The sequence below is a fragment of the Prinia subflava genome, chromosome 8 (assembly GCF_021018805.1).
Source record: "Prinia subflava isolate CZ2003 ecotype Zambia chromosome 8, Cam_Psub_1.2, whole genome shotgun sequence".
Classification (NCBI taxonomy): domain Eukaryota; kingdom Metazoa; phylum Chordata; class Aves; order Passeriformes; family Cisticolidae; genus Prinia; species Prinia subflava.
The window spans coordinates 19,582,478-19,592,140 of record NC_086254.1 but is presented as its reverse complement, the minus strand read 5'-3'; the positions used below and the strand labels follow the sequence as shown (position 1 = coordinate 19,592,140).

The 9,663-nt window shown below is 48.7% G+C and overlaps 2 protein-coding genes across 2 annotated transcripts; one reads left to right on the top strand and one right to left on the bottom strand.

Annotated features, from left to right (window-relative positions):
* Positions 1–265: 265 nt before the first annotated feature.
* On the bottom strand, positions 266–1,198 carry LOC134553839 (olfactory receptor 10C1). Its single transcript, XM_063403966.1, has one exon. The coding sequence runs from the start codon at positions 1,196–1,198 to the stop codon at positions 266–268; it is 933 nt and encodes a 310-aa protein (XP_063260036.1).
* A 2,337-nt stretch (positions 1,199–3,535) lies between these two features.
* Positions 3,536–9,663, top strand: LOC134554333 (acrosin-like). The gene is made up of 5 exons (XM_063404889.1): positions 3,536–3,621; positions 3,764–3,982; positions 7,047–7,312; positions 8,540–8,685; positions 9,100–9,663. Exons 1-5 carry the CDS (start codon positions 3,536–3,538, stop codon positions 9,661–9,663), a joined length of 1,281 nt encoding a protein of 426 aa, XP_063260959.1.

The following is a 9,663-nucleotide window of genomic DNA, read 5'->3' as shown; positions in this document are numbered from 1 at the left end:
TAAAGTTTCTGAAAAATAGTAAGCAAAGTAAAAAGAAAAAAAAGTTTATTTATTTGAGACTTTATTAAGTATGTGGAAGAAGTTTCCTTCCAAAATGTTAACATAGCTTCTAACACTCCCTCTTACAGCTGAAAATCTCCACTCTTCTCCCCCTTTCCTCCCCAAAAGCTGAAATATATCCGGAAATTAATTTTGTTGGACAAGAATTTAGAGTGAAAAATACCAGTACAAATACCTGAAACAACATAAATATTCCATTTCATTTTCACACTAAATTAGTTTTTCTCCATTTTTTCTTCAGGGCTCCTTTCACCTCCTTATTCCTCAAAGTGTAAATGATGGGATTCAATAAAGGAGTCACCACAGAGCAGGAAAGTGAGAGGAATTTATCCACAGATGCACAGTAGCTGTATTTTGGCCGCAGATACATGGAGCCTGCAGTGCCATAAAAAAGAATCACAACCAAGAGGTGTGAGGAGCAGGTGGAAAACGCTTTCTGCTGGCTCTCAGCTGATGCCATGTGAAGAATTGTGGAAATGATACGAACATAGGAATAAATGATCAGTAAAAAAGGGCTCAGAATAGCAAAGACAGCCACCACAATGACTTGGACTTCTCTTGGGAAAGTGTTGCCACAAAGCAGCTCCAGGAGAGGCTGAACCTCGCAGAAGAAGTGGTCGATGGCAGAGCCACACAGGGGTGAGCTGAAAGTTGTGAGGGTGTGAACCAAACCCACGGCAGCTCCACAAATGTAACTTCCAACCACCAGGCTCCTGCAGACCCTGCTGCTCATGATAATTGTGTAATGCAAGGGGTAGCAAACGGCAAAATAGCGATCGAGGGCCATGGCAGCCAAGAGGAAACATTCAGCGACGCCAAAGAAAAGGAAGAAAAACATTTGCATTGCACATCTGGTCTTGGAAATACTTACTGTTCCCACCATCAGGTTCTCCAGAATAGCTGGGATGATGACTGACAAATAGCAGATATCCAAACAGGACAGCTGGGTGAGGAAGAAGTACATGGGGGTGTGAAGGGTGTTGTCACTGTTTATTAGGAGAATGATCACTGTGTTAGCCATCAGGGTGAGAATATAAAGAGATAACAAAACTACAAAGAGCAAAGGGTGCAAATGAGAGATCTCAGGAAAACCCAGGAGTCTGAATTCACTCACTCCACTGAGGTTCCCAAGGATCATCCTTCTCTGGTGCCTTGTAAAACTCCCCTTGTTTTAGTGCTCAGCAGCTGCTGAAGCTGCAAACAGCCAGGCAAATCTGCAATCAAAACACAACTGCCTGCTTGAGCACACAAAAGGATGACTAGAATTTAGAAACTAGATTTTGAAAAGATCTTCTGAATGGATTTTAAAAGTTTCTAAAGAAAATAAGGCAGTCTTATGTGTTTATTTTTGTCTGGTTTTGACTGATTCTTCTTTCATAGTATTGCCTTCAAAGTTTGCATATTCAGTACTGTCTTCAAATGCTCAGCTAGCATTTTTACCCTGTAGAAAAAGAAAAATAATTATGGCAGATGTATTTTACGTACTAACCAGTTCAAGTCTCAAAATCATCAGTAGCAACATTTGAATATAACAAAGGTAATTTCTCTGTTACCTGTTGTGTAGAGTGGTGGAAGAAGAGGAAGCGAAAAAAAACCACCCTAAATTATGAGGAGTCCAGAAAAGCTTTCAACTCTGAGCACTCTGCAGTGAAGCAGAAGAGAAGCTTTTCCACAGCTCTTTATACTCCATATCTCTGTATTTATAAAGTCCACTGAGACTGGCTGGTGCTGATTGGAGCAATAAGGAAGAGTTGTTGGATAAATACGATGCATATGTATGAGCTGACTCACAGCCACCTGTAGTTTTACATAACTTGGAAAGCATTTCTGTATAAACCTACAGAATCCTACAGAAATGCAAGATCTGGTTTTACTCTGCAGTAATTACTGTTACTTCACAATGCAGCCAAATTAATGACAGATTTGCCACACGGGCTTACCATGCTTATGCTTTCTCAACAAAATTTGCAGGTGAAGCAAAAATGCAGTCCACATTTGTTTGGGGGTAAGGGACAAAAGATTCACTCATTACCAATCTTGGTTTTATTGTATCCTATTTAAAGATCTTTTTTATTTAGCTGTTGTTTGGTTTATTTTGTGGTCTCTTATCCAGATCCATCAGCAACCCCACATCATCTTGTCACAGAGGACATGGAAAGAACTACACGAGGACATGCTGGTGAGTGAAGCAGGAAAAAAGGGACAAGTTTATTTACAAAACTTAGTTTTATACATTTCCTATGGGGCCTGTGGGTTGGAGGATGGAATTCTACCTCTCAATTCACATTGGTCATGCTAATTGTCAATCAACTTTCTCTTTCACCTAGAAATCTGTAAACAATGAAAGACAGCAAAACATGGCCATTGTTTATAGTAGAAAGTGTGATAAAGTAAAATTTCTGACTCCAGTATGAAGAACATTACAGAAGGCTTAGAAAAGTCTTCAAAACCAGGGTGACATCATCTCTCTCACCACAGTGCCCCTTTCAATGCCAAAGAGATTGATTAAAAGTTGAATTACTGGCTTATACTCGCATTTCCAGTGTTAAGGCATCTCGTTCAGTCTGATCCTTCTTCCCCTGGCTGTAGGACTGTCTTTGCCCACTTTTATCCTCAGTCATTGACTAAGTCATTAGCTAAGGCTTGTGTGCCTTGATGCATCCCCCAGGTTGTTGGCACATGGCATTGTTCCTTCCTGACCTCTTCCCAGCTTTGATGTGCCACTTTTCTCCATCCTGTGGTGGCCCTGAGCACCCTCTCTGACCAAACACTGCCTTTGGAGTGACTTTCCCTTTGGGCCAGGTTTGTCTGCCTGTGTTTTACTGGAGCCAGGCATGCCTTGCATGACCTTCCAAGTATGGGAATACACAAGACAGAGACTCAAACAGACTTGATTAGCATAGTTGGTTTGATAACCAAGATGCCATGGCAGGAACAAACAGAACTGTGAAGATTACAGAAGATGGGATTAAACCTGCTCACGGGAAGAGAGAAGATTCAATCAACTTGTGCAAGCAAAGAATTGTTGTTAAATGTATGAGTTTTCTGTGTGATTTTTAACCTGATTGTTGTAGTAGAAATTATTAACCTGTCTGAAATAGTATATAAGTTCTTGAGAAACCTGAGTAAAATTGAATTCTGATCACCGAATCTTCCCATCTCTCAATCAATCGCCAATATCGAGGTCCCTTCCACCCCAAACCATTCTGTGGTTCTCGAGGCTGTGGCCTTTCCCTGCCCTCTGAGGACACTGCCCAGAACCTGGAACCACCCGCTCTGTGACATCAGCCCTGTGACACCATGCCCAGAACCTGGAACCACCCGCTCTGTGACATCAGCCCTGTGACACCATGCCCAGAACCTGGAACCGCAGGCTCTGTGACATCAGCCCCAGGGCAATGCAGCTGCTGCAGGCACTCAGGCCAGGGGCTGCACTGCAAGAGACAATCCTTTTGTCTCTTCCAGCTGACAGATCATGCCACCAGCAGTGATGAATCTGCTGTACCTCTTCATCCTGCTGGCCGTGTACAGCCCTGCACATGGCACCTGGGACAGCTGCAGGTATGGCCCCGGGCTCTGGCAGGGAGCTTGTCCCCACCCCAAGGCCCATGTGGGAGCCCCCTTGGCAGCCCCCAGGTGCTGGGGCAGCAGGAGGCAGCGTGGGCAGCTGCTGGGCAGGGCACTCATGGCTTTGTGCTTGCAGAGGGACCTGCGGGCTCCGGCCCATGGCCACTGACTACGGCGCCGACTACGACTCTGCTGACTCCAGAATCGTGACTGGCACGGGGGCCCTGCCGGGGGCCTGGCCCTGGATTGTCAGCATCCAGGACCCCAGGAAAATAGGCACGGGCCATACCTGTGGAGGGTCCCTCATCAGCCCGCAGTGGGTCCTCACAGCAGCCCACTGCTTCCTCCAGGCCAGGTAAGGAGGGGCGAGGAGTGAGGGTATCCCCCCAAAACAAAGGCTTGCCCAGCCTGCAGCAGCAGGCGCTGCTCCCCTCCTGTTTCCTTGCAGCGTGCTCAGTGCCTGGGCACTGCAGAGCCCACCTGAGAGACTGCCCAGAAGGCTGGGCACACCCCAGCCCTGCCCAGCAGCCTCCAGCCTGGCATTCCTGGAGCCTAAGGCATGCCAGGGCAGCCACACTCCTCGCTGCTCTGCTTTCCTCTGCCCTGGGAAGCAGAAGGCAGAAGCTGCCACAGTGATGCCTTTTTGGGACTACCTAAAAACAGAGGCCAGACAAAATTAAGGGAGTAAGAAGCGGTTATATTTATTATAGCCCCAGGGGCTACACCTCAAAAATGGACCACAGGTCACAGGTCTTCATGCTTTTATAAGTTTAGGCCATTTGCATATTGGGGGTTAATCTTCCAGTTACAGCTTCAGGTAAGAAAGTAATTTAGCCCAAGTTTGCTCCCCCCAAAACTCACTTTTGTTTACATCTCTCGGGGCCTGAGGCAGTGAGGTGCCCTTGATTCCAGGCTGTTGGAGTCCAGGGCATTCCTCTGGCTGCCCTGAGGGGTCTGGGACCCTGGCACAGAGCCCAAAACAACACTTTGATCTCAGCCCATGGAAAAAATTACCAACATTGCATGAAGAATTACAAGCCACACAAGTGTGAAATAAATAGTAATTAAGTTTGTCACAGGGTGAAAATATAGAATTTGGGATTTTTAGAATGGAAGTTGGGAGGCCAAGATGGAAGAATCAGGGCATTGTCCTGCTCTTCTTCCTCTTCTTCTCCAGACTCCATCTTCTGCTGTGACAGGGCACACAAGATTGGTTTAGGTAGCACTTATGTTTTTAGAATAGGTATGAATTAATTGGTATGGAATTGTAAATAAAAATACGTTGTAGAAGGTGATTGGGTCAGAGAAGTGGTTAGAAAAAGGTCTGGGACCTCCTGACCAGGGGGAGTCTGCTCATGCCCTGCTCTGCAGCAGGACTCTCAGCAGGGCAGAGAGAGAACAGAGAGATCAGGAAGAATAAACAGCCTTGGAAACCTCAGCTTGCAGACTCCATCCTTCTTTTCTGGTTTGAGCATTGGGCTTTCAGGAAGAAAAACTCCAAACTCACCCATCTCGGGGAAAATCAACCTGAGCCCAGGCCTGGAGAGGAATGGTTGTGTCTGACCAAAATGGGAGAACAGCAGCTAATGCTGTGTTTGGAGTTAAGAGTTATCCACTAAAGAACCACAGGATTACAAACAGATGAAAAACAGAACAGCTCAAACCCTAAGGCACCGACAGCTCTGCTGTGAAAGCAGCACACAAAACAATGACAAGAGGTCTGCAGTGGAAGGCTGCTCCCCAAAAAGAGGGTGAGCCTGTTTATTTCTTTCATTTTTATACATTTGTGGCTCTGGTTGTGGATTGGCTTCTGACCATCCCTTCACCCCACCTGCCAGACCAGCTGTCAACCAACATTATTTTCAGGCTAGAAATATGTAAACTGTTGTATTTCTCTGGGAGATGGTTTTTCCCTCCCCAGAGACCCCTGGAGCCTGTAACCATGTAGTTTAACCCTTCCTCCCCTTTCTGACCTTATTGGCTGAGTTCCAACTATTTCTCCTTAGCAGAAGAGTGGATAAAGCTCTGTTCTTCCTCATTCTTTCTCTTTCCCCCCTGGAAACCATGTGGAATAAAGGTCTTGGACTACATCTGGGGATTAGAGCCTCTTTTGGAATCCTTTGCCTTGTCCCTGAAATATTCCTCCAAAGCCCTCTAGGATCTGAGCTGGCATAGGAACTCTGGGGGGCTGCAGGGGAAATATTTCAGTTTGTAAACAAACAAAGATCGTTTATATCCCAAAGAGTGAGAAAGTGAAAAACTGCTTCTAATACTGCACAGAAGCTAAAGAACTGACCCCATCTTAGAAACAAGCAGAAGGCTTTAACAAAACTCAGAAAAACCAGAGAGACACTTGTTACCATGAGATTTCCTAGTTTGCTGAGTGTTCATATTAAGTAAAAGGTTTCTTACCTTCTCACACTCGTTTCAGGAAAACAGCAGTTACGTTTTGTAAAAATTATCATTGTTTTTATATTCTTATCCCTGGAGAGGAATGATTGTGTGACAGTCCCTTTGACCAACGTGGTTGAGAGGTGAGAATGCCACTCTCCAATCCATGGTCACCTTGTCTCAGGGTTGCTGTTCCCTGAGAGTCTCCTCAGGGCTGCTGTTCCCTGAGGTGTGCAGGGTTTTCGGGCTTTTCTTGCCCTAAAGGTCCCACGCCAGAGCCAGAGCAGACAAGCTGAGTCCCCAGTCCGTGTTCCCAGGGTTGTTCATTCTTTCATCATCTCTCAGTTCTGTCCCAGCTCTGCAGGGCGTCCCCAGCAGAGCAGGACACGCGGGGGACTGGGCGGGTCAGAGGGTCCCGGGCTTTCTGTACGGTCCCCTGACCCAACCACCATCCACAATGAACTTTTTATTTACAAAATCTTACCAATACTCACTGCCTATGTTAACATGTCATTTCTACTCTGAACCAATCCTTGAGATTCAACTCAGCAGAAAACGGGGTATGAGAACAAGAACAAGGAGCACAGGACCACTCCCCAATTCCTCCATCCTGCCTCTTCAAGCCCATAAACCAAAAATCCTAAATTCTACATTTACACTCTGTGATAAACTAGCTACTACTTATTTTGAATTCTTGCAGCTTGTGATTCTTCCTACACTGTGGGCATTCACTCCCATGGCCAGGGATCAGAGGCAGTGCCCTCCTGGGCTCTGTGTGAGGCTGCCTGAGCCCCTGGGACAGATCCCAGAGCCCCTGTCCGGTCTCCAAACCCTCCAGGGTTGCCAGAGGAATGTTCTAGACTCTGACAACCTTGCTAAAAGTATATAATAGGAAGTAATAAACGAGGCGGGGAGATTCCCCCCTGCTGCTGCTTCTGCTCTCCCAAATTCCTGGCTCTGTGCGTCTTTTCGAGCGAGGCTCATGGCGAGCACACTCTGCCCCCTTCTCAGCCCTCTGTGCCTCGCAGGAACGTCACCAAGTGGCGCGTGCTGATCGGGGCCACCCAGCTGAGCCACCTGGGCCCCGAGGCGCAGGTGCGCCACGTCAAGCGGCTGCTGGCACACCAGGAGTACACGGCGGCATCGCAGCGCAACGACATCGCCCTGCTGGAGCTGGACCGGCCCGTGCAGTGCAGTGACTACGTGCAGCCCGCCTGCGTGCCCAACGCCTCGCTCACCGTGTCCGAGCTCAAGGCCTGCTACATCGCGGGCTGGGGCTCCGCCGGTGCCAAAGGTGAGCTCCCCAAAAAGGGGGATCCCAAAAAGGCGAGCCTGACTGTAGGAGATGCTCGGTGACAAAGTATCTCTATAAGCAAAACAGCTGTGGTAGCACGTGGTTTATTGTGGGGGCCTCACTTGTAGCTGCTAGGCACAGCTAAAGCAGGCCAGGAGAGAGCGGGAAAAGAGAGAGAAAAGAGAGGGAAAAGAGAGGGAAAAGAGCGGGAAAAGAGAGGGAAAAGAGTGGGAAAAGAGAGGGAGGTTCTGGTAACCGTACATTAAATGTCCTTCTGAGTTGGATAGTCTGTGTTGGACCAACCAATCTAATACAAGATACCAATCTCACAACATTTACATACAGCCAATAGAACTGTCCCTTTACCTTTGGCAAGCAGGAGGGTATTGTTTAATCAAGGGAGATTGCCCTCAGCTAGGCACTCTATTGTTCACTAGCTGATGGCTTGGTATTTTACATCTCAAAGCTTGCCTTCATTTCTATCTCACCTGTTGGTCTCATACTCCCAGAATCTAAACCATCATATTTACAAGGCCTCTCTACTTCATCCTTCCCAACACCTGATGGCACAGACCAAAGTCAGGCTCTGTAGGATGTGCACCTCTGGCTGTGGGAAATGGATTTGTGGGGAATTCTCAAAGGCTCACGTAGTATGTGTTCGTATGTAAACTCTGAGATAAAATACGGTTTGTTTCTCTGATGTAGAAAGGTCATGGAATAGATCAGACTTTGTTGAGAGAGGAATGGAACTAGAAACGAGTTTAAAATGATGACCCTTCCAAATAGACTAGATACTCTGGAGAAATAGAACTATGAAAGATGTATTGTTGTAGGACACACAAGGGGTAATTTTAGATGATTTGCTTTAAGGCATTAGCAGCATGGTGTGGCAAAAGCTGATAGGCCAAGAAATGTTTATAATGTACTGTAATTAGGAAATAGTTTGGCTTCTGATTGTGATGGAGTGAATTGTAACATCTGTATTGTCTCACCCTTCACATGAGACTGAAAATGGAATAAAAGCCTTTAAAATGCCTCTCAGGAGCCCTGTCTCTGGGTCAGAAAAAGGGATAGGCTGACACCTGGCCTGCTCCCCAGAGGCAGACAGAAAGGGCACAGCAGCTGCTCCAGAGGCAAAGCCAAGCCCTAGGGAAGGACTTCACCCCCAGAGAGGGGAGTGGAGCTGGCGGGGAGCTGCTGGGCGCTCAGTGCTTGCTCTGCTCCCAGCTCATGGTCCCAGCGATGTCCTGCAGGAGGCCAAGGTCCATCTGCTGGACGTCCGCCTGGTCAACAGCAGCCGCTGGTACGCCGGCTCCATCCACACCCACAACCTGTGCGCTGGCTACCCGCGGGGTGGCATGGACACCTGCCAGGTAGGAGGGCTCGAAAGGTCCCCAGCACCATGGGGGGGAGCAGAGCAGAGCACCTGGCAGAGCACCTGGCAGAGCACCTTCCCTCCCCTGGGTCCCCTCCCCTGGTGGGGTTTCCTTGCCAAGTGCCCGTGTTCCCCAGGCCGGCCCCTCTGCCCAGAAAGCCCATCCAGGGCTCTGAGCAGCCCAGAGGTCCAGATTCTGGATCATCCATACCCATCCAGGATCACTGTGCAGATACCAGACCTTGACAGACACCCACCCTGTTCCCAGCTAAGGTTCTGGAGACTCCAGCACCTGAGCAGAGCCTTTTTGTGCCAGGGGCACAGCTGTGGCAGGGGCTGCAAGAGAGAGACAAGCCTCCAGTGCTGACAGCAGCCACCCAGCAGCACCCTAATCCTCTTTCCTCTGCTGCAGGGTGACAGTGGAGGGCCTCTGGTGTGCAAAGACAACAGTGCCAGCTACTTCTGGCTGGTTGGAGTGACCAGCTGGGGAAAAGGCTGTGCCAGAGCAAAGCGGCTGGGAGTCTACACCTCCACTCAGCACTTCTACAACTGGATCGTGCTGCAGATGGGCCTGTGCCCAGCTGCAACAGCCACTCCAGCACCAGAGCCCCCCTGCACCGCAACCCCCTCCGAGCAGCCAGAGCCAACGCCGACAGAGCCAGGCTGCTCCACTCCCACCCCATGCACAGAGGAAACTGAAACAGCCACTCCAGCACCAGAGCCAACCTTCAGCTCAACCCCCTCTGAGCAGCCAGAGCCAACACCGACAGAGTCAGGCTGCTCTACACCCACAGAGACACCAGAGCCAGAGGCAGAGCCAGAGCCAGCCTCGACCCCACTCCCCTCTGAGCAGCCAGGGCCAACAGAATCTGTCTTGCCCGCTCCACGTCCGTACCAGGTCCTGGTGCGATTCTTAGCTCGGGTGCACCAGATGCTGCAGGACCTCATGGGAAAAAGGACACAAGCAACAGGATGA

What these genes read in the sequence shown, in the direction of transcription:
- LOC134554333 (XM_063404889.1), top strand. Translation starts at nt 3,536, where the DNA reads ATGCCACCAGCAGTGATGAATCTGCTGTACCTCTTCATCCTGCTGGCC. An exon ending in CACTGCTTCCTCCAGGCCAG is followed by an intron (nt 3,983 to 7,046) that starts GTAAGGAGGGGC and finishes TGTGCCTCGCAG; the next exon opens with GAACGTCACCAAGTGGCGCG. An exon ending in GGGCTCCGCCGGTGCCAAAG is followed by an intron (nt 7,313 to 8,539) that starts GTGAGCTCCCCA and finishes CTCTGCTCCCAG; the next exon opens with CTCATGGTCCCAGCGATGTC.
- LOC134553839 (XM_063403966.1), bottom strand. Translation starts at nt 1,198, where the DNA reads ATGATCCTTGGGAACCTCAGTGGAGTGAGTGAATTCAGACTCCTGGGT.